Source organism: Tachysurus fulvidraco, chromosome 16 (assembly GCF_022655615.1).
Source record: "Tachysurus fulvidraco isolate hzauxx_2018 chromosome 16, HZAU_PFXX_2.0, whole genome shotgun sequence".
NCBI lineage: Eukaryota > Metazoa > Chordata > Actinopteri > Siluriformes > Bagridae > Tachysurus > Tachysurus fulvidraco.
This window is the reverse complement of record NC_062533.1, coordinates 5,118,973-5,142,456: the sequence shown is the minus strand read 5'-3', so window position 1 is coordinate 5,142,456 and position 23,484 is coordinate 5,118,973. Positions and strand designations below refer to the sequence as shown.

The 23,484-nt window shown below is 38.0% G+C and overlaps 4 protein-coding genes across 4 annotated transcripts; all 4 read left to right on the top strand.

Annotated features, from left to right (window-relative positions):
• Nucleotides 1-1,228: 1,228 nt before the first annotated feature.
• On the top strand, nucleotides 1,229-3,297 carry jun (Jun proto-oncogene, AP-1 transcription factor subunit). The gene has a single exon (XM_027171280.2). It carries the CDS (start codon nucleotides 1,631-1,633, stop codon nucleotides 2,597-2,599), a length of 969 nt encoding a protein of 322 aa, XP_027027081.1. The 5' UTR covers nucleotides 1,229-1,630; the 3' UTR covers nucleotides 2,600-3,297.
• A 2,671-nt stretch (nucleotides 3,298-5,968) lies between these two features.
• Nucleotides 5,969-8,501, top strand: LOC113658726 (CARD- and ANK-containing Inflammasome Adaptor Protein). Its single transcript, XM_027171279.2, has 2 exons — nucleotides 5,969-7,428; nucleotides 7,650-8,501. The coding sequence occupies exons 1-2, from the start codon at nucleotides 6,022-6,024 to the stop codon at nucleotides 8,499-8,501; spliced, it is 2,259 nt and encodes a 752-aa protein (XP_027027080.2). The 5' UTR covers nucleotides 5,969-6,021.
• Nucleotides 8,502-13,687: 5,186 nt separating this feature from the next.
• On the top strand, nucleotides 13,688-16,962 carry si:dkey-86e18.1 (uncharacterized protein LOC557342 homolog). The gene is made up of 5 exons (XM_027171276.2): nucleotides 13,688-14,047; nucleotides 14,218-14,258; nucleotides 14,340-14,414; nucleotides 16,104-16,293; nucleotides 16,443-16,962. The coding sequence occupies exons 1-5, from the start codon at nucleotides 13,981-13,983 to the stop codon at nucleotides 16,850-16,852; spliced, it is 783 nt and encodes a 260-aa protein (XP_027027077.2). The 5' UTR covers nucleotides 13,688-13,980; the 3' UTR covers nucleotides 16,853-16,962.
• Nucleotides 16,963-19,099: 2,137 nt separating this feature from the next.
• Nucleotides 19,100-22,232, top strand: faslg (Fas ligand (TNF superfamily, member 6)). Its single transcript, XM_027171278.2, has 4 exons — nucleotides 19,100-20,163; nucleotides 20,813-20,858; nucleotides 20,967-21,023; nucleotides 21,462-22,232. Exons 1-4 carry the CDS (start codon nucleotides 19,888-19,890, stop codon nucleotides 21,863-21,865), a joined length of 783 nt encoding a protein of 260 aa, XP_027027079.1. The 5' UTR covers nucleotides 19,100-19,887; the 3' UTR covers nucleotides 21,866-22,232.
• The last annotated feature ends 1,252 nt before the right edge of the window (nucleotides 22,233-23,484 follow it).

Here is a 23,484-nt window from a genome sequence, read left to right as displayed (position 1 = left end):
TGGTTCCTGTTGCCAGACCGGCTGGACTAAGTGTTTCAGAATCTGATTGTCTCCTGGGATTTTCAAACTACTTTGTGATGACAGGGGCCAAAGACGAACGTCCAGATTAGCAGAATTTATGGTAAACAACCACTCTTTAAAACCGTGGTGAGCAGAAAAGCATCTACAAATGTAAAATATATACTTCCTCTAAGATTAAATAAACAATATGTGAGATAAAATCATATTATAATACTATATTATATTACATAATATAATATAATACTATATTATATTATACTATATTATATAATATTGGAACTTAAAAAAAGATAATAATACATTTCTGATTTTAAAAAAATGGGGTAAAATTAAAAGTCTATGAAAAAAAAATACAACCATTAATGTGTAGATATGATTATGATTTTATTCTAATATGTCACTGAAGCTTCAACGTCATTATTACGTGTTTTGGGGCAGTGGACTGAAACGTGCCAGAAAGCGCAAATAAGTTTGACTTACTTTAGGGCTAATGTCAAATTCTTGGTCGAAAAAACAAATAAAATGTTTACATAACTATACATAGATTCGAAAAATACCAGCCGACGACTTAATCCAAGCACTGATATGTACTATTGTGTATTTCATATTATGTTTACGCTGTTGTATGTATCGCTTTAGTTATTTGTCTTGTACAACTAGAGAGGGAATTTTGAGACTCTCCCTAAAAGCCGACGCGTCCTGTGACATGCTGTCACTCCACTGGAAACCCCGCCCCCCTCGCATTCCCATTGGCTGAACAGGGAAACGTCTCACCACTGTGACTTCACGTAACTTTTTTTTTTAAACCAAACAGTTCTCCAGTACTTTTCAGAATCGAACTAAATCTCTCTTGTCTATATTTCTGTATAGATTTTAATTTCAAAATCTCGACACCAAGAATGACTTCTTACGCCCGCCATTCCCTTTAAAAACAATAATTCGTGTCCCCTTAAACATTTCAAACCGCTATTAAAACATTATATTCGATAACACAGAAACACGATATAAACCCCTCTACAGTCCAAAACAACTAAGCGCGTAACTAGATATTCAAAAACAATACGTAATCCCATAATGCACCGTGCGTCGACTTACAGCATTACATCATCCCATAATGCATTGCGCGGAGAAGAATCTTCTGGTGGTTGTCTAGGCAACGTGCCTTATCTGAACACAGTGAAACGCCCCACGAATCGCCTCCAGCCAATAAGAGACTTCAGGCATGACATCATTGGGATGCCTATTTTTAGTGTGGCAGCGGTAGGAGATAAGGTTGGCCTCCACGCTGGAGGAGCTCAGAGTATACAGACTTCACTACAGAGGAACAACTGAGACAGAGAGAAGTGCTGACATCCAAAATAAAAGTTTAGAACAGTGTGCTTTCCGATCGCAGACACTTTTAAATCTCATAACAGGACCAGATCCGTTTGTTTTGATCGGTTCCTTCAGTGGTTTGGTTCGTTTTTGAGAACTTTTCCTTCGCGCTAAAGTTTGTTATGGGACAGAAGGAGTGTAACCTGTGAAGTTTGAAGCTTTCTGACACTTTAGTCCAGAGATAAGCTGAAAGAAGACGAAGGTAAAGTCGGGAAAAGTTTTGGTTTCTCTTTCTATGTCTACTAAGATGGAAACTACTTTCTACGACGACTCTCTGAACGGCGCGTTCACGCAGCACGACGGCGCCGCGTTCGGATACAACGCCAAAGCGCTGAAGCACAACATGACGCTGAACCTGTCGGACCCGAGCAGCGCGCTCAAGCCGCACCTGCGACCCAAAGTCAGTGACATCCTCACATCGCCGGACGTGGGCCTGCTCAAGTTGGCCTCTCCTGAGCTGGAGCGCCTGATCATTCAGTCCAGTAACGGTCTGATTACCACGACTCCAACGCCAACCCAGTTCCTGTGTCCCAAAAATGTCACGGACGAACAAGAGGGTTTCGCCGAGGGATTCGTGCGAGCGCTGGCCGAGCTTCATCACCAGCATATGCCGCCCAACGGCGTCACCACGACCCCTCAGACAACGATCAACAACTCCATGGCGCCCGTGTCGTCGGTGGCAGGAGGATCTGTGTACAACTCCGTGCGCTCGGAGCCACCGGTCTACGCCGACCTGAGCACGTTTAACCCGGCTATCACCACGGCACCGAGCTTCACCAGTGCCAACCCGGCCATGAGCAGCTACACAACCACCTCTATGCCACCACCACAACAGCAGCAGCAGCACACAATGGCCGTGCAGCACCCGCGCCTGCAGGCGCTCAAAGAGGAACCGCAGACGGTGCCCGAGATGCCCGGGGAGACGCCACCGCTCTCGCCCATCGACATGGAGAGCCAGGAGCGCATCAAAGCCGAGCGCAAACGCATGCGCAACCGCATTGCCGCTTCCAAGTGCCGCAAGAGGAAGCTGGAGAGAATCTCCCGCCTCGAGGATAAGGTCAAGACACTCAAGTCGCAAAACTCAGAGCTGGCATCCACCGCCAATATGCTGCGCGAACAGGTCGCACAACTCAAGCAGAAAGTCATGAACCACGTCAACAGCGGCTGTCAGCTCATGTTGACGCAGCAGCTGCAGACATTCTGAAAAGGGAGAGAAAGGACGAATGGAGTTGTCACGTAACGGACTGAAAGGACACGCTAAACAGAGGCGTCGGGTCGGTAAAAGCATCTCTACTAGCAATAGTCCACCAGGACCGAGAACTGTGTGACCGCGCGCTTTGGCGCGTTAAAGGATGTCCGGATTGGAGTTCAAAACTCCTCCGACTGCGTTCACTGGTGACAAACCGGGGCACAACCGGACAGCATGAGAGCCTCGCACTGTTACATTGTTGTTTCTTCTTTTTTCCTAATGACAGAAAGAGACTCAACCTTGCTCGTTTTGACCAAGTTGTGCATGGACCTAAGCTTTACAGGAGCACTCAGTATTAGAAGAGAAAGAGAGAACTGTGTAGGAACGCGCCAAAAGCACGAAGTTGCGTCCAATTAAGTTTGGGAAAAAAAACTTGTTGACAAAAGCTGCCTGACTTCTTGTAATGTAATTTTTTTCTGCTCTTAAACGGAATCAAATTGACGTTGAGTTAGTTGAGCTTCAGCAGTTTCTTTTTCTAAAAAGTTTTTTTTAATGAGGTTTCACTCATTGTTATGTGTAAATAAAGACAAAGAGGAGTACTTAAGTTTACCATTTGTAATAAGTTCTACATCATTTTTTTTATGTTTGTTTCCTGGTCTCATCAGAAACTAATCAATATTTATGAACTGTATTAAAAGTATGTCAAATGAAAACAGTGTCTCTTGTCTCTGTGGAAATGTCCATATTCTTACCAACACACACGTCTGTCCATGTGATGCATAACATGAATGAGATTAAAGCAAAGGTGTCTCTTCTCTAACACACCAATACATCAAATATATTTTGTTCACTTATTTATTTATAGTAAATATAATACACAGTAACTTCCACACAATTTGTTAGTCTGACCAGAAGCCTAATGATGATGACATTTTTCATTTATCTACAGTTCCAAAATATAGAAATAGTTAAAGTGTGAATACAAGTGTGTCTGAATACAGATATTATTTTATCCACTTTAATATCAATTAAACCTGGTAAATAACTGGCTTGATCAGTGAAGTGTCTATGAACAGATAAATCAGCAATCTGCTGGATGGAACTGTGCACCACTTAATATTGGAACATTTACATTATATTCACTGAGTGATTTTATTTGCGAAACAATGTCCTGAGCTATAAGACAATAAAATATAGTAACTGTATATACCCTTATAGGCTGCATTAGTATAATAAGAATTTCCCACTTTTATAGTTGATCATAAACAGTGATACACAAATATATATTCAGTTCATTTCACTGTAACAATAAAACTTAGAATTTTAATTGAATATGCAAAAATAAGTTTACATTAATTTAACATAAATGGATGTATTATTTAATATCTGTAGAACAAGTAATGATCCAGCTTAATAAATTCGATTATAAAACTTCTATAGACACGTCTTCTATAGACACGTCTTCTATAGACACGTCTTCCACAGACACATCTTCTATAGACACGTCTTCTATAGACACGTCTTCTATAGACACGTCTTCCACAGACACATCTTCTATAGACACGTCTTCCACAGACACATCTTCTATAGACACGTCTTCCACAGACACGTCTTCTATAGACACGTCTATGAACCTCTTGTTGGTTCCTCGTAAATTACGGGTTTGTACCCCTAGAGGGCGCCATCACTCCACGTTAAACACAGGGTTTTCTCTGCACTAAAACAACCACATCGATGTGTTATCTGGTAAATTAACTTAAACAACATTGTTATAAATACAATACAAAATAGCGTGTTAGTGTTATATGTGTACAAGATAGTCTTTTTTTATTCCAGCAATCCACAGAGGTGAATTTAACGTTGCAGCTGATCAGATATATAACTTAATTCCTACACCAAAATGTGCATACCAATGGTTTTGTGTTCAATATATAATATATTATAATATATGTATAATATACAATATATTATATTACTTTAACGTCTATACAATGTCACATTCCTTGTATACTCTAGTGTTGTAAAGCACTGTTGGGATTCTCTTAAGGGATAAAACAAGTGCAGTCTTTTTATTGTTGTTGTTGTTGTTGTTGTTGTTGTTGTTGTTGTTATATTACTATGATTGTTATTATTATTATTGATGAAAAGGTTATTATTATTATTATTATTATTATTATTATTATTATTATTATTATTATTATTATTATTATTATGTGTAATATTCGTCTGTTTCTAGTCTGTTTATGTTGATTAAAAAAGCCAATGATTCTGCCAATAAAATGACATAGTATGTACATATTTTTTTATTTTGCAAACTTTGAAAAGACGCATATTTATGCAATATTTATAATTTCATGCAATATTAACGCTCTGTCCACGGTCCATGCTTGTTAAAGATGACATCATATCGGAAGACCGTTCCCCATATGACCATTTAAGGCAAGATAGCCTTCGGAAGCTTAAACGTCATCTAGGCAGTCAGTGGGCGTGTCTTCCGGGAAGTGGAACTCCACAGCATTAAGCCCCCACATGGTTAAGCTTTTGTTATAATAAATATATTGAAATGTTGAAAAGCTTGAAATATTATTATTATTATTATTATTATTATTATTATTATTATTATTATTATTATTATTATTATTATTATTATTATTAACATTAGTAATATATTATTGCAAAGTTGTGTCGAGGAATATTAGAACTTTTACAATACTGAAAAATTTAGTCAGTTTTTAAGATATAACCATAAATATATTGCTAGCTAAAGAATTTAACATTTTTGTTAAGAACTGTATTTATGGTTATATCTTAAAAACTGACTAAATTTTTCAGTATTGTAAAAGTTCTAATATTCCTCGACACAACTTTGCAATAATATATTACTAATGTTAATAATAATAATAATAATAATAATAATAATAATAATAATAATATTTCAAGCTTTTCAACATTTCAAGCTATTTAAAGGCCATTGCACACATTAAAGTGTAACAAAGGAGTTTTCATTTACTAAAATGAGTGCAGCATTAGTCTTGATACATGAACACAAACACAGCAACAAATCATTGTTCTGGTTACAGTAGTCATATATCAAATTACCTAGGAGATGCCATAAACAAGATACAGAATGAAATACGTCCAAAATGTCTATAAGGGGCACTAAAAATATATATATACACAGTATAGATTGTCTTAAAAATACAATATGCTAAAATAAAACAGATTTTCAAAAGCCACAACAAGAACTAGTCAATAAAACATATTCTCATTAAGTTGACATTAATCTCCATTTTGTTGATATGTGGTTGCTAAGAGATATTTAAACGCTTGGTGATAACTAAAGCCATTTTCGGCACAAATATTTTCAGACCTCACAAAGGAGAAAGGACATTTTTGGAGCTCTAACCATTTACTGATGTTTAAGAGGTTTATTTATCATGGGTTCAAGCATGTTTACAAATCCATATGCTATCGAAGTAATCCGGACTAGAAGGAAAGAGCTTGTTGGTGGAATCTCCAACACGGAAGACTTACTTGACCTTCTTGTCTCTAATGGAGTTTTTCTACCTGAGAACAGAGTGGTTGTGTCCAGCATTACAGCACAAGAGGAAAAAAACTCCAGAATGCTCAGCATCCTGATGTCACGAGGGGAACGGGCATGTAGGATATTTTTCTACCCCTGTCTGATGAGCGCTCAACCTGACCTCTACCAGAGCATGAAAGCCTATGTGGGCCAGCTGAATGAAAATATTAAGGATACACGAAGGCAGCTGATTGGATATTTGCTAGAAAAAGAAAGACAAGGGCCAATTAAAAAAATACTTGACACCTCTAGGAACTTTTCGAATGAAGGAGTAGAGCATAAATCAAAAAAGACAGAGCTCCCTTCTTCCTCGGACGAGTTAAAGAAGAGATCGTCAAAACCTGAAGAATTATCAAGTGCCATTCTCAAGGCAGTGTCTACAGGTGATGTGCCACTATTACAGGAACTTATAGGTGGCGTAAATATCAGTGACAGAAATGCATCCTATGGTACCAGCCTACTCCTTGCTGCAGAACATGGCCACGTGCCGGTTATAAAATTTTTGCTTCATCAGGGAGCAAAACTGGATTTCAAGGATCAATTAGGTCGCACTGCCCTCCACAAGGCTGCAGAAATGGGTCACACAGAGGCTGTAGTGGCTCTCGTAAGGGCTGGAGCTGGCATCTATGCTACAGACCAAGCCTCAAAAACTCCTCAACACTTAGCAGCACAAAATGGGCACGAGAACGCAGTCAGAGCACTGGTGATGGAGGAACGAAGAACCTTCAAGAACCAAACTACATTCCTACACATGGCTGCTACAGAAGATGACTCTGTGCTAGCAGAAAGTTTAATGAGAAATGGTGCCTCGGTAGACACCCATGATGGCCACGGGAAGACAGAGCTGTTTCATGCCATAAGCAGAGGAAATGAGAAGACAGCTGCCATGCTTCTTCAAGCTGGAGCTCAGATAGACTCTGGAATTATTGAGGCTGCATTCAAGCTGAACAGGGAGTCTGTGCTGTCTCTGCTTCTGAGAAACATTAAGACAGCATTGTCTCCAAAAGAAGTAAAATCTATTCTGTTCAAAGCGGTGCAGAAGAACTGGGACAAGATTGTGACCGCACTTATTGACAGTGGAGCTGATATTAATGCGTGTAATGACCTGGGTTACACACCACTGCTCCTTGCCACAGAGCTGAGCAATCTGGAGGTCTTTAAAGTATTGGTATCAAATAAAGCCGAGCTGGATAAGAGACTACCTAATCAGATGTCTGCTCTTCATCTGGCCATTCAAAGTGGCAGTATGCCAATAACAGAGGTATGTAATGATCTTTGCATGAAATCTACATTAAAGCACATTTATGGTGTACAAAAACATTGATCTTGGTTAATCAAAATCTTTTATATGGTAAAATAATTTTAAAGCTCTAAATCTTTTCATACTTTTGACATGAATATAAAAGGAAATAGCTTTAAAAAATAAGGCATTGCATCAAGTAATCACCATTTCTTTAAATAACTTCTAATAGTTTCTTTTAGATATTACTAGATATGGGCATGGATCCAAACATAATTGGCCCCAAAGAGCAAATGCCACTTCATCTTGGTGCTGTACACAACCACCCTGCACTGATGGCCCTGTTGCTGCACAATGGGGCTCAAATTAATGCAGTGACTCAGGAAGGGTTCACTGCCCTCCATCTAGCTAGCCAGAGTGGACACAAGGAGGTTGTGTCCCAGCTGCTGGAAGAAAAGGCAGATGTCCATGTACAGGACAGACAGGCTAGGACAGCACTACACTGGGCAGCTGTTCGAGGTTACGTAGCCATCGTAAAACTGCTTCTTTTTGTTGGATCGAATACCAATGCTGCTGAGAAAGAAAGAAAGACTCCATTACACCTGGCAGCAATGGCAGGACACGTTCAGACCGTCTCAACTCTGCTTACTGCAAAGGCAAAAGTTGCAGCCAAAGACATGGATGGCTGTACAGCACTGCATTATGCTGCTAAGAAAGGGCACATACGTGTGGTCGCTGCTCTCCTCACCTCTGGTAAGAATAAAAATGTGAATGAGAGGAATGCTTGGAGGAGGACACCTCTACATTTGGCTGCAGAACATGGGCAGGAACATGTGGTCAGACTTCTGCTAGAAAGACAAGCCAAGATCAATGCAATTGACAATAATAAAGACACGCCGTTACATTACGCCTGTCGAACAGCGCATTTGGGCACAGTGCAAAAGCTAGTGAACTGGACTCATGGGGAGAAAGTAAACCTCCAGGCTACTAACAATGTCATGAAAACACCCCTGCAGGTAGCAGAAACTGAGGGCACGCTAAACCACCAGAACATTGCTGTGCTGCTCAAGAGGAAGATGTTTCTCATTAAATAAAAAAGCTTTGTCCGATTGGTTTGATGAAAGTAAAGTAAAGATTAAAACCTTTTATTATTATTATTATTATTATTATTATTATTATTATTATTATTATTATCGTTGTCGTTGTTGTTGTTATTATTATTATTATTATTATTATTATTATTATTATTATTATTATTATTATTATTATTATCTGATCAAAATGTTTTATGACCCAATGAACTATAACCAGTTAATGTAATATAAAGAGATACATGTATTTAGTTTAGATTTAAATAAATTCAACATAAACAAGGTGATGGTCACAAGGTGTCACTAAAAAGCCACATTTCATACAGCACAATGCAAAGAGGTAATATCTGAGCTACCTACCATTACTACTATTACTACTATTACTACATGGAATATTGGTGTATAGTTGTGATTATAGATAAGGAATTAATTCATTAAATTAATAATAATGTTAAACTCTTGTAACTCTTACAGACAGATGTACCCCATACCCACAAAGTTCTCCCTTTAGGTGTACTGCCAGTATGAGTAACCTCATTCATATTGAAACTGATACTAAGTTGTCTTCACGGTGTTCCTACATTCTTCCTGTATAATCAGCACTTTTACTTCTAGAAATTGCCTACTTTCAGCTATAATATCATGGTACAAAAGAGACAGGGTTTAGAAAATAGAGTAAAGCTTGGAGTAAATTGCTGAAAGCAGACAAGCATGATCTCTGTGTTATGTAAAGTATATTTTGGACAAAAAGGAATATGCCATTTAGATGAAAATTATGAGTAACTCCAAAACAAAAGCCAGGAAAAGAAATAAGTAATCCAAATTATACAGTACATCATTCACAGGGTTAGTTGATATCCTTGCGATTGGATGAAAGGAATGGTCACTAACAGACTTTTGTATTTTTGAGAAAAAAGCATATAATTTGTACTTATGGACTAGACATGGACTAGATAGTTTAGAGAAACATTAATAGAGGAATACAGTTTTCTAAAGGAATAAAGAGTTACAAAAAGGTTATGGAGCTGGTGTGAAAATATTAATAGAATTATGTCCAACAGGAACATTTTGATCACTGTTTAACAATATGACAGTTTATCATGTCTTATTTAAATCACAATGAGATGTACAGACGATTAAGGCAAAAGGTCACACCACAGTATAAAGATCATATTTTACTTAAATATGACAGACTTTTTTAAAGCATGCCCTCAAATCAAATCAGTAATGGCTCTGATTTTCTCATACCTGACCTTCTGTGCTTAAACTCCATATTTACCATATAATCCTCTGCTTTCTTGGTTTGTAAAACATATTGTAGGGATTTTTAAAAAAAAACAATGGACTAGACAAATAACAGGAAATAAGGAAATCTGGGGGGAAAATTGTTTTAAAGCATTAACAGTGTTTATTATTATTATTATTATTATTATTATTATTATTATTTCCTGTATTCGCAAGAAATTGTGGTCTTAACAATGGGGAGAAAACAATACTTGGTTAAACATTAGTCATAATGTTTTTTCACTTCATTTTACCGAGTCAGGGGAAAGTAGTAATATCATTACATGACTAATGTTCTCTGGATGCTAAGAGTTAAACGTTTTGATTCTTTTTACCAGTCCACTGACAGAATGGAAACAGACTCAAATAATATAAATGTTGTCCAAAAATTTAGATGCTTATGAATTAGCATATTAGAGAGCACAAATGATGATAGAAACATTTGTGTCTAAAAAAAACTACCCATTTTGGGGTTCTTAGGGGGAAAATTCCAATGGTTTAGATTTTTTTTTTTGAATGATTTTCATTCTGAACAACTTAAGATGATATTGAAGGAGGAGGTTGTAATATTGACAATGACAAATGAAACCCAATACTCACTAATCTCTGTAAAACCTTTAGACCTTTTGTGATATTCACACTGATGCTGTTCACTGAATATGCATTAATATGAATATGTTCCTATCGTCACTAATAGTTCCTGCAAATCGAGAGCTTGTGTCTGAGATTTTCATAATGGCTGCCAGTTTTAGTATTAGTATTAGTTTATAAATAATGGTCAATGGAAATTTAAGTCCATGATCCTAAACAACAGAAGATTTTGTCATGGCCTTAAAAAAATGTTTTTAGATGCCAGGAAACCAAAATGTGGCATCATATTTCAAACCATCACTTTAAGGAGTATTCCAGTATATCCTTTAGAAAAAGATGATGAGCCAATCAGAAAGTATCGAAGAGACACTGGTTATACGGGAAATAATTGAGTTACAAGAAAAAACTACTTACAGGAAATGAACAACAAAATGTTTAGTCTACAGTTTAAGGAGATATACGGAAATAAAACATGGATCATATATTTGATTAAGAGCAAGGTACAAAAAAAAAGCCATAAAGTATTCGATGGGAAGATTAGTTTACTTCTAAATGATTAAATTAGTAAATGCAAAAATGAGCTAAATTATCATTCAAGCTTAAAATTAGACAAGGATGTCAAGAATTAGACGAGGTATAATAATATATTATATTTGGCTTATTGTAATGTTATGATTGAAAATACTCATTTTTTTTTTTAATATTTCAAAGAATCTGTACACGTTATTCATATTCAATAGGCACATATCAATCAGATAAATAAGGAATGAAACCGGGAAGTCCTATAACTACACTTCTGCTTACTTTAACTTGCTATCGAGATTTCATAAGGATTGGTTATTGTGAAACTTGGATCTGTGATCAGCCAGCTGACTGGTGGTAAAATGTGGTTGTTGTTTTTTTTTTTTACACATTTTCCTCACAACACATCAAGATTATATTAAAACCTAAACAGCAATTTATCAGATCCCTTTATTAGAAACATTGGTAAAACATGGAATAAGGATGTAAAAGACGACTACAGGCTACACCTAAATATTTCTGAATGCACTGACAGAACTCTCATAATCAGCTGGTTTAGACAATCTTACAGTTTTTGTTTTTTAGTTTATAATCTTTTGGTTTTTAGTTTATAATACTTCATATTTTTTTCGATTCCAAGTCATTTACTATTAAGTCAAGAATCTACTTTATTTTCATAAGAGTTTATTTCAAAAATAATAGCTAAGAAATTTATTTCAGATACACTACAGGTCAAAGGTTTGGACACGCTGTCGTATTCAGTGTTTCTTTATTTTTATTTTCAACAGTGTACATTAATACTAAAGACATTGAAAGTATGACAGAACAAATATGGAATTATGTAGCCAACGTAAACATGTTAAATAACCCAGAATATGTTTTATATTTTTGATTCTTTTAAGTACCCGCCTTTTTGCTTTAATGACAGCTTTGCTCGCCCATGGCATTCTCTCGGCCGGCGTCATGAGTTAGTCACCTGGAAAGGTTTTTCAAAGGAAAAAGAAGGAGTTTTTGAGTACAGTACATGTTGACTGTTTTCCGGTCTAACTCCTCCCAAACCATTTCAGTTAGATTTAGATCGGGAAATTGTCGAAACTAGTTAATCTGATGCAGCGGACCATCACTCTCCATCTTGGGCAAATAGCTCCTACATAACCTGTGTGTTTGGAGTCATTGTCCTGGTGGAAAATAAATGATGGCACCACTAAGGACAATCCATATGTGATGGCATGTCATTGTAGCCATGCTGGTTAAGCATACCCTCAGTTTTAAAAGTCACCAACACTGACAATAGCAAAGCACTCCCACGCTATCACAACTTCTCCTTCATGCTTCACAGTGAAAGCACACATTCAGGTACCATCCATTCATTCTCTCTATGTCTAACAAAGAAACAATAATTAAAATATCAAATATGGACTCATCAGACCAAAGGACAGTTTACCACTCATGTAATGTTTACTCTGTGTGTTTCTTTGCTCAAGCAAGTTTCTTCTGCTTTTTTTCCCTTTCAAAATTATGGTATCTTTTTTCTAATTCAACCATGAAGGCCTGACTCACACAGTCTCCTCTGAACAGCAGATGTTGAAATGTGTTTGCCACTAGAATTCCGAGAAGCATTTAATAATCTAACATTTACTGAAGCTGGAAAATTCTAATATACTTTTTTGGTATTCCTTTCCTGGGCTGGTCCTCATGAGAGCCAGTTTCATCATAGTGTTTGGTGGTGTTGGCAACTGCACTTGGAGATACATTGAAAGATGTCTGATTTTCATTTCTTAAAAAAATGATGGATCATCATTTCCCTTCACTTACTGTAACTGAGTGTTTCTAGCCATAACATGGATTTGTACAGTAGTTGTATTAGCACTAATAGGGCTATGGACTCTGTACCCACCCTTGTGTAGAGGAAGGGTGGGTACAGAGTCCATAGCCATAGTCTGTGGGTCATTTGGTACTGGGCCGCATAGAAAGAATAAATAGTTTATTTTATTTCTGTTTTATTTTGAAAAAGTGGATTCTCTTTTAATAACAGCCATCTGTTCCACCTTACACGTTTGACACATGCAGGAGAAAAGGCCCAAAGATGAGACAGAAGGAGAGCCTACGACTTCCAAGATAAAGAAAGCTACGTTACAAGTAAATATCAGGAGTCATACTTAAAATACGGTTTTATTCTGATACACCAAGCTTTCGCTACATAATATGTAGCAAAGTCTGCTCTGGCACATGGAAACCAAGCAGCCTGCATTAAAAGACAAGCTTCTGGAGTTTTTCATCCATTCATTCATTCATATCTGACTTCTCGGGTCACGGGGAGCCTGTGCCTATCTCAGGCGTCATCGGGCATCGAGGCAGGATACACCCTGGACGGAGTGCCAACCCATCGCAGGGCAAACACACACTCTCATTCCCTCACACACTACGGACAATTTTCCAGAGATGCCAATCAACCTACCATGCATGTCTTTGAAATGGTGGAGGAAACCAGAGTACATGCAAACTCCACATACACAAGGCGGAGGTGGGAATCGAACCCCCAACCCTGGAGGACAAAAAAATTTGATTTGATTTTGAGGTGTGAGGCAACGTGCTAACCGCTAAGCCACTGTGAAGACACCCCCCCTAACCCCCCCCCCCTGCCTTTTGTTACAACTTTCAAGGTTTGCTTATGATTCTTTTTGTGTGCCAACTTTCTTCACTTCCTTAAAAAAATGCAAAAGCACAGTAGAAGAAACTTGTAAACCTGCTCTGTGTATGTAAAGGTGCATTTTCCTCTGCACTTGGTACAGCAGCGAGTCACTTTCACGAAGAGGGCGCTAATGCAACCAATTGCAGGAAGAAGAGGAAGAAGAAGAGGAAGAAGAAGACGAGGAAGAGGAGGAGGAAAACCAAGAAGGGAAAGAAGAAGCTCGATCGTGATTAAAGTTGCTGTAATTTGCCAGACTTCAGACACCTTTACGGAGCTCATGATCTCCTGATGATGAAGAGGTCCCTCCATCTTCATCTATGACGCAGTCTCTCTGACGTCACTGCTTTCGGTTTTGCGTGTGTCACGTGATTCCGTGTTTTCACCGATACAGGAATGGCAAGGAACGAAGAAAAACAGCTTGGGAGATTAAATCGATTATGGCTACAAAAAGAAAGAGAGGGTAGAAGCTGCCTTTCACTCAGGCTACAAGTTTCAGTTTGATTGTTTGTACAGTTGTTTCTTTCGTTTTCCTTTCTTTGTTTTATTTCTACACCTTCGCCTGCTGATGTAGTGAGCAGCACGTCACCTGTCCACGTGTAATCGACTTCTTTTGTCTGTGTTTAAATCTAGAAGGTCGCATTAAAGATGTGCACAGCTCAAGACCAAGACTTGTGAGTTGTTCACACAAGCACACATTCAGATGTTAGTCACTGTTATTGTGTTCAGATGAATATTTCTTATTGTTCCTCTAGGCGACGTTAAATTCTGTTGCAGCCGTGAAAAAATGGATTCCAAGCATCAAGACTGAGATTGAATATTACCTGGAGGTATAAAAACCACACCATAATGAAGAGGTGCACGTGCGTCCGCTTACAGGAGCACACAGCATTAAATTCAGCATTAAATTCATATATATGTATATATATATATATATACACACACATACAGTGTATACACACACGTATACACACCAGCGATGGGGGACTCGAGTCATATGACATGATTCGAGTCAGAGTTAAGTCACATATTTGAGACTTGTTTGACAAATAAAAAAAGACTCGACTTGACTGACTTGACATTCATGACTTACTTGTGACTTGCACATGTGTGACTTACTCCCACCTCTGATACACACACACACACACACACACGTATATACACACGTGTGTGTGTGTGTTTGTATGTATGCATGTATATATGTGTGTGTGTGTGTGTGTGAATGATCCGATGTTACGTGCATGTGTGAAGGTAGTTTCCAATAACAAATTGATGTGCAGTTGCTGTTTAATGATAGTCTTTGCTAGTCTGCAGACATGCAGAAAATACAGTATGAATAAAAGAAAAAAAAACGTATACAAAGCGAAAAGTGAAAGTGAAATACTGTTACCTGCTATGGTGGTCTAGGCCTAGGCACTGTTTCTAAATTAACAGATAAGTTGTTTTAAAAACATTTGTGGCAAATTATTATATAAAATAGTTAATTTTTATATGTGTAGATTTTCTTCAGAGCTTTGTAAATGGTTTGCTCTGGACCAAGGCAATATGTAGAGCTGACCTGACTGCACAAGAAATATAGGTTAGGTTTGGTCAGTTCGCATCCTGAATCTGCCTCAAAAGGTTCATTTACAGTTATTTTTAAATGCATTTAATGACCATAATGACCTAGGGTTAAAATACAGACAGATTATACTTGAGCAGTTCTGTTATGTGCTGGAGTTACCAGTATGGTCCCCAAACAGGAAACCATAACCTATGCCAGTAGGTGTAGAATAAACAGCTGCAATGCACACAGTTTGTGCATATACATTTTTTTTTACTCTGTGACTATATCCATCGCAACAGCTTTAAATATCACGTGTGATCATAGCTACAGCTCACAAGAGTGTGAGACGAGCCCACGAGAGTGTATGAAAAGGGAATCCTGCTGTCCGGCTCTCCAAAAATGAGATATACTGAATAAACAATGGATTTGTCCAAGGGACCTGATTTAACAATGAAAACTGTATAAATCTTTAATATAGTAAACCTTTCTTTAAGGAGATACTTATGGAAAGAATCTCCGGTATCAGAGCTTTGAAAGAGCAAAGGTGGGACAAACATGGAAATTGTCCAGAAATACTGCGGGAAATGCTGTTTATAGCTTCTACAACATTAAAATGCTATAAACAGTTAAAAGGTAGTTCATTAATACTTGTGTAATACTTCTGGATATGCTGTTTTGGGAAAACGTTAAATGTTGATTGGGTCCCTGTAGCAATTCCTTTAATGTTTTATTAAACATACATACTAATACTTCCATAAAATGCAGTAGTCATGTTGAAAAATTAAGTATTCGCTAAACATTATGAGCAAGTTCCTACAAATCCACCAAGGTGACTGCAAACACTGAGAAGTACGATAGCTTATTGAAGCTAAAAAAAAAATAAAAAATGCTAATTTGTTGAAAAGTAGGTCCTTAAATGATGGCATGCTTCTTCTCTTCCTTCTCTTAACCTCGCTCTCTGATGTACTTGTAGCAGTCTCAGTTGTCCCATTACCCAGAGAGGAAGATAGCAGAGTTCCAGCAACGAATTGAGCGACTGGAAAAAGAGTACAAGGCTTACCTTAACAAACTGCACTTTTTAGACCCCAGCTGTAAACACCGGCCTTGGAGTCCCAGGGCATACACTAAGAGAAGAACAGACTCTAGAGGAGATCAGTGCACTGGTTCGTCAATGTGATTTATTTGTACCGATGCATATTTTATATATTTAATCTAGTTTGAATTAAGTTTCCCAAAAGTTAAGTTCAGTGTTCATTAAATAAAGTTTCTCAGCTTGTACAAGGTCACTTAAAGTTCTCATACTTTGTTACAGCCAAAAGACGCTGTGACCCCGATCCTGGCGTTCAGACCAGTTATCAAGAAAGTTGTGCAACGGCTACTGTGAATAAGCAGGATATATGTGACTCATCACAACCGGGTCCTACACACTGCTCTGATCTTCCAGACCAGGATCTTCCACTCTGCTTTGACCACGCCAGGCTCGCAATAGCAGTAGCTGGGTCTCGGGTGGCTTCCTCTGGACAGCAGGACGAAACAAACACTCTGGCAAATGTTCTGCATAACGGCCTCCCCAATCTGCACAGCTCGGCTTTAACACAAATTCCAGGACTGGCAGAGAAAAAGCAGACATCTTTTCTATGCACTGAAAAAAATGAAGGTAAGACAGAACACGTGTTGGGACTGGTGGGCTGCTACTCGTCTTCCTCGGATGAAGAAACTTAAAGTTTTAAGCATTTCTGTGAGTTTGCGTGAGTATAGACTTGTTTGCTTTTTTTTTTTTTTTTTTTAATGATATTGTATCTGTAGTAAAGACTTCTAATAAATGACATAATGAAAGTATAGCGTTTTGAGCATTTCCGTTGTCACGAGTTGGAAAAATCGGAAATGACTTTTGGTCTTTGTCTCGTTCGTGCCGACTTCAATCACGCTACTCTTCTCAGACGCAGAACCTGTTGAGCTTCAGAATGAGTTTGCTGGTGTAACGTCTCTTCTGAAACACATCACCAGTGTGATTCTGGGGTGATCAGGCTGTACCTGAGTGGGAGTCTTTTTAACTTCATTTCAGCAGTTTCACACTGAGACGGAGCAACTCAAAATATGGAGAGATTACATAATGACCCCACCACAAAAGCTGTTCAACCACATTCGTATCTTACTGAATTATCAGTAAGCAAAGATATGCTGACTCAGAGAGAGAGCATCGGGTGATGCGTCTGTATAAAGCGCACACTTGCTCCACTAATCTGTTCGCTTGTAAGGCATCCTACGCCGACCCCAAAACCATTCTTCCTTTTTCTTCAGCGATGGGAACTGCTTAGTGTGCAGCACTTCGGGGAAATGAAGCCTTTGTCAGTGGTGAGGCTTTAATAGGACATGGTGCTTCAGTGACACACACACTCACTCAGGAGCAGGGTTTCCCATACCTGTAAGGGGAGAAATGAAACTCCCTGAAGCTCTATTTGTATAATGCATCACGGCAGTGTTTCCTTTTTATTACATCATGTGTTTACTCATCTGATCTGATGTCATAGTGTACATGTACTATATCATGTAAATATGAATGAAATCACATTATGTTAAATACATTACATTTGATCTATATACTATTCCACATGATACAACTATATACATGAAAATCTACCTTCTCAACATCTGGTTGTATTTACAGACTATAGACTTGCATGTGTTGTGAAAATACTTCTGGGTTCCTGCACCAGTCTGGCATGGAAATGTTTACCAGGATGTAATTCCCCAGATTGAGGACATGACATTTATGTCATTTACGCAAATTTTTATCAACAGCTGTGACCAAATTCTTCCATTACGGTGACATATTTTCGATAGCTCTTTACTGCACCTTCTCTGCTCGTGAAATTATTTTTAATCGTCAAAATAACACCATCTTTGTCGTTTATTAATACCGTCTATTAACCATTAGATTCTGAGGGCGATAAAAGTCATTGCACTGGTGGAAAGAGGTCTTAACTTTCGTTTGCTGATCCTTTCACAGGAAAAAAAAATTCTTAGAATGCGTGTTTGATGTTGCTGAAGAAAATAGGACAAAACATTAGGTTGTTGCAATCCTGGACAGAAAAAAAAACTATAATCATATGGCATTGTTCATCTTCTGATGAATTTGGGTTCAAGACATATGAGGGAAAACTTAACCACCAGACAGACCTCGTCAGCTTTGAAGAAATCGAGCTGCCTGTTCCAGTAAGCTGTGTATGCGTGCATGTGTGCACACCCGTGTGTGTGTGTGTGTGTGTGTGTGTGTGTGTGTGTGTGTGTGTGTGTGTGTGTGACTAGAGTATATGCAGCAAAAAGGGCACAGGTTAAAGTGGTGCCGCTCTCTTGTCTGGCTTAAACCACACCATGAATCTCCACACTAAACCACCCACTCTGTTCTCATGCAGACCCCTGTGAATGCAGGCTGCAAGACTGCAAACTCATGCAAACGTACACATACACACGGCGTACGTTTCATGTGGAAGCTTCTGTTCCTTCGTGGTTGTTTGTAGGGTTTGTGAAACTCTCTTTATTCTGCTAGATCATTGTTTACATAAACAACGAAACAACGTTTGGGTATTCAGGTAAGAAAACATAGTACGAACGTTTAAATAAGTAGAAATGCGAATCGGGTTGAATCAATGAGCTAGTGTCAGCCTTCTCTGAATGCACGTGCAGACTGACAGGATGTTGGTTTCTTTTCAGAAAAAATGCTTTCTAGGTCACTCTAAAATAATCTAGACATTAGAGTGACCGATGAAACATCTCGGGTCGCTCTGAAACAAAAGCTAACAAAGTACAGTACTACACTGACAGTTTCTAACTATAAATATTAATCAACAAAAAATATTGAAGAAAGGAGAGAACGCTTAAAATGTAAAAGAGGGAAAAGGTGTGTGGTTATGCTAAAAAAAATAACGTATAATTTTATTGCATAAGCTGTATAATGCAATAAGCTGATTCATATATATATATTTGTGACAGATCAACAAACCAATCAGATCTCTACAGCAAAATCATATATATTTTTTTAACCATAATGTATTTTTTCCAACCGTCTGTAGAGGTATAGATTGAGACTACAGATGTGGATATAAAAAGTTTAAGAGTCTAAAGCATCATCATTCTACATCAATGTAAACCAATTAGCCATCATGGGAATTACCATCTGATGTAACTATTTTAGAGGTGCAGATGAATGAAACTTACAATAAGGCCAGTAGAGCATGGAACATATATACATTTTATGGTTGAACACAACAACCCCAAACCAACCAGGGGTTAGACAGAAAGATAGTGAAAAACCTCAGCCTTCAGGTACAGTAGGTGCTTTCACACCTTTAAGGCTAACACGGAGAGAACAAGAGTACAAGCTTCTTCCCCCGGGGAAGCTGGGCTGATTAACTGTGTTAAATAAGAAAATCACTTGCTTCCAAGTTCCAAGTCAATCATAGATGATGCTGTGTACTGTATGTCAAAGCTGACTGGTTTGCGAGAAAGCAATTTTCTTCCCATGATGTCACCACCATCAGAAGGGCAGGGCATAAGTTCTCTAAAGCCATAGAAGAGGAAGAGAGAGAGAGAGACAGAGACAGAGACAGAGTGAGAGAGAAAGAAGAAGAAGAAGAAGAGAGAAGAAGTGGGTGGAAAGTGCTGATAGCTTTTTTTTAAAAGGAGGTGCTATACTTTATCAGACACTTGTTCACTCTTTAACCATTGAGACTCACACATACTGTATAGAAGGGACCATGCACAAGAACCAAAGGGGCGCGTACCCTCCAGTGTACACAGTTGATGTCTCGGGAGGCTTTCCCCACCACAATCATGCAGCAGGCACTGGACCTCCCCTGGTCCCCTGCTGGACATTACCTCCTGCCCGAGCCTCGGCCAAGAGAAGAGGCTGTGGAGGAATGGGATCTGCAGGATGTCTCCTGATTATGGTCCTCCTGACGGTGTTTGCTGCACTGGGACTTGGAGCCTATCAGATCACGAAGTTGCAGACAGAGCTTCTAAGTCTGAGACAGGTGAGATTTATCTATGTGTCTGTCTTCCTTCCTGTTTTTTTTTCATGCAATACATAGCTAAAATCTCTACAATCACGATTTATATAAATTATTTAAATATATAAATTATTTGGGCTTATAACAATACATAATATTTTAAGAGAAGTGCCAAGGCATCCGTGACTGAACCACTAACTGCTAGTAAAAATATGAAATCGAGCTCTGATAAAAAGATTTTATCCTAAACTAATAATTACAAGTATTGTAAACGTGACCAGCGATTTAGAACAAATCCTGAAATATCTTAAATAGTTTTTGTTGATTTGAAACCTTTTTCTTTTTTTTCTTTTTTCTTGGTGTGTTATATTGTGACATTTACATTTTAAGATTTATGTAAGACTGTGGTCACCAGTCCAGCAGTACAGGATATCCTTTGCTCAAACCAGATAGCACAAGCATGCTTTCTTAAGAACTCAAACTGAGTGAGCATCATGCATAAACATAGTTTCTAATTGATCTGTATTCCTAATGCATTCAAATTGTGTGCAAGCATTTGTATGTGCATGCACACACACACACACACACACACACACAGAGATACAATCCAGATCTTATACAGATATATCATGTGATTCTCATGTTTGGATTAAATTCTCTATATTTATGACAGGAAATCCAACCACAGAGTCACAGCAGTACACCACAGAGGCTAGTTGGTAAGTCACAATTATCTTTCACTTTATTAAGATTCACATGTACATCAGATATGAAATCTACCACATGAAAAATAAGCATGCTAACATGGATTATCTTATGACTTGCAGGGCATGAAACTGAAGTTGATATGAAGCCCAAGCAAGCACCTGCTGCACATCTGACGGGTAAAGATGGAATCATTATGTATTCAGTAGATCCTGTTATATAATCACACCTAATCCACATAGCAAAGTATAACCCAAACACACACACACACACACACACAATCAAATAGTCCAAGCCAACAACTTCTACATATTCAACACCTAAAAAAAATTACAAAAAGGCTTTTTAAAATTTTCCTCATCTTGAGAAACCCACTATACAGTAGTTCAACCTGAGCAATTGTACTGTATTCAAGTAACAAGAACATTTGTAATGTTCAGACCTCAAATTTATTGCAAACCGATCAATTCTCCCATAACCTAAAAACACATATTAATGCTAATTAAATCCCTTATTACCTGGACCTGAACTTTGTAGGACCAGCAGATATCCAAGAACATCCTGAAGTTCATGTCTAATGCCAACATTAAGGTCATCTTCTCCTTTTCCCCATTCAGGAAAAACTCAGGACAGTAAATCCAAGACCCTGAAGTGGGAGTCCAGGCACGGCCGTGCTTTCACATATGGCATTTTGTACCGTGATGGTGGTTTACAGGTGAATGACACAGGCCTCTACTTTGTCTACTCACACGTGGAGTTCGTATCCAGTGTCTGCAAAGCAAAGGACTCCCTGACCCACGTTGTGTACATAAAGAGAGGCGAACAGCGGCTAAAACTCATGAGTGATCATCGAGAAGGCTTCTGCCAAGTCGGTAGCAAAGAAATGTGGACAGATGGAAGTAACCTTGGCTCCATGCATCAGCTCAGGCAGCATGACTGGGTGTTTGTCAACGTATCCGAACCAACTCGGCTCACTTCTGACTTCAACAGCAATTACTTCGGCCTTTTTAAACTCCCATAAACGCCTCAAATATTTAGCAGGCCAGTGTTCGGAGGAAATTGGAAAAGTGCATTCAAAATTCCAAGTTGGAAGTATCTGGAATCATCTAAAGATGTTTAGCTCTTCTCTATTTAAACTATATGCCATTTTTTATTGTTTTCCGAACACTAACATGCTCCTGTATGGAGTGAAGTTGCAGTAGTGTTATTTATTTACAGATATTTCTATGTATGTGTGCATGTCTGGAGGTGGTCTAAATTCTATAGCCATATAAATGATGGTCATATTGACCATAAATGTTTTAATAATATGCTATTTACAGTGAAATATATATATTTTTTCTTGTTCAGAAAGCCTTTGTTTAATAAATAAATGATTTTATATTGAACAAATATTAAGAAATGACTACTTTAATGTCCATACAAAAAAAAAAAAAAGAAAACAGTTCATGTAGTTAGCATTATAGCAGAGTTGTTGTTGATAACAGGGGAAACAGTGGGCTGACACTGGGAGAGATGGAGGAAAATATGCTAAGCATTACAATTAACATAGTTTCCAAGGCTGTGTCTATACTGACCATATAATTAACATTTTATTGCAATGAGTCATAACTATGTTGCTTGTGTACCAATATTATCAGTTTTCAAACGTTTAAAGGGTTTCAGCAAAGAGATGCAGTGTGTACAGTGTTGCATACTGAGGTTTTAAATATCCTCTTTTGGGCCATCAAACACTTCTGCAATGTTGCAGTTTCATTCCTCATCATTTCTGCAAAGACCCTGACACTGGCTCAGTCGCAAAGCCACAGGTACACACACACACACACTTGCTTTTTCTCACACACACACACACACACACACACACAGAAGACGGTGTCTTTTTCAGTTTCCTTCCTGTTATAATTCTGGTTCATCGGCCGATGAAGGTAATTTGTCAAAATTACATCAGATTGTAAACATGCTTTTAGCTTCTTTTGGTTTCCAATAAGACAAAGTTTTCTATAAATATATAGATCTCTTTGTGTGTTGTTACACTCAGGTTGGCAAAGTAAAATATAAGTGCTGTAAATATCGGTCATGCCACAGAAATAGATTTGATGGTCACAGTACTATGGGGCATTGTGTAGTGTATTAAGTGTTTTAGAGATGAAAACAACCGGTACGATGTTAGATATAATGTACAGTAGATATAAAAAGTCTACACACTCCTGTTAAAATCGCAGGTTTGGGGATTTTTTAGAACTGATTTCCACCTTTAATGTGTTACAGCAACAAACAGTTTAGGAAAACAAGAGGAAAAGTATGAACTTGGTGCATAAATATACACATGTTTTTATTATGTGGCCTGTGTGACTGTTCAGAATTCAACAATATCAACAATATCAAAAAAATTAAAAAATATTTAAAGTAATTATAAGCTATCATTTATGACGTAAATGTGAGTGACCCCAAATAAAATTCAGCTGTTCAGGAAAAAAAGAAAATAATCAGGACTTTCATGACACCTTCATGGCTTCATCCCACAGGTTCATCTAAAGCTTATAAGCATTTATGGGATCTCATTTGATGGAAGGTAACGATCAGGATCAAAAAAGAAAATATCCAAAACATAGAACACCATGAGGATCATTAACATGAGGG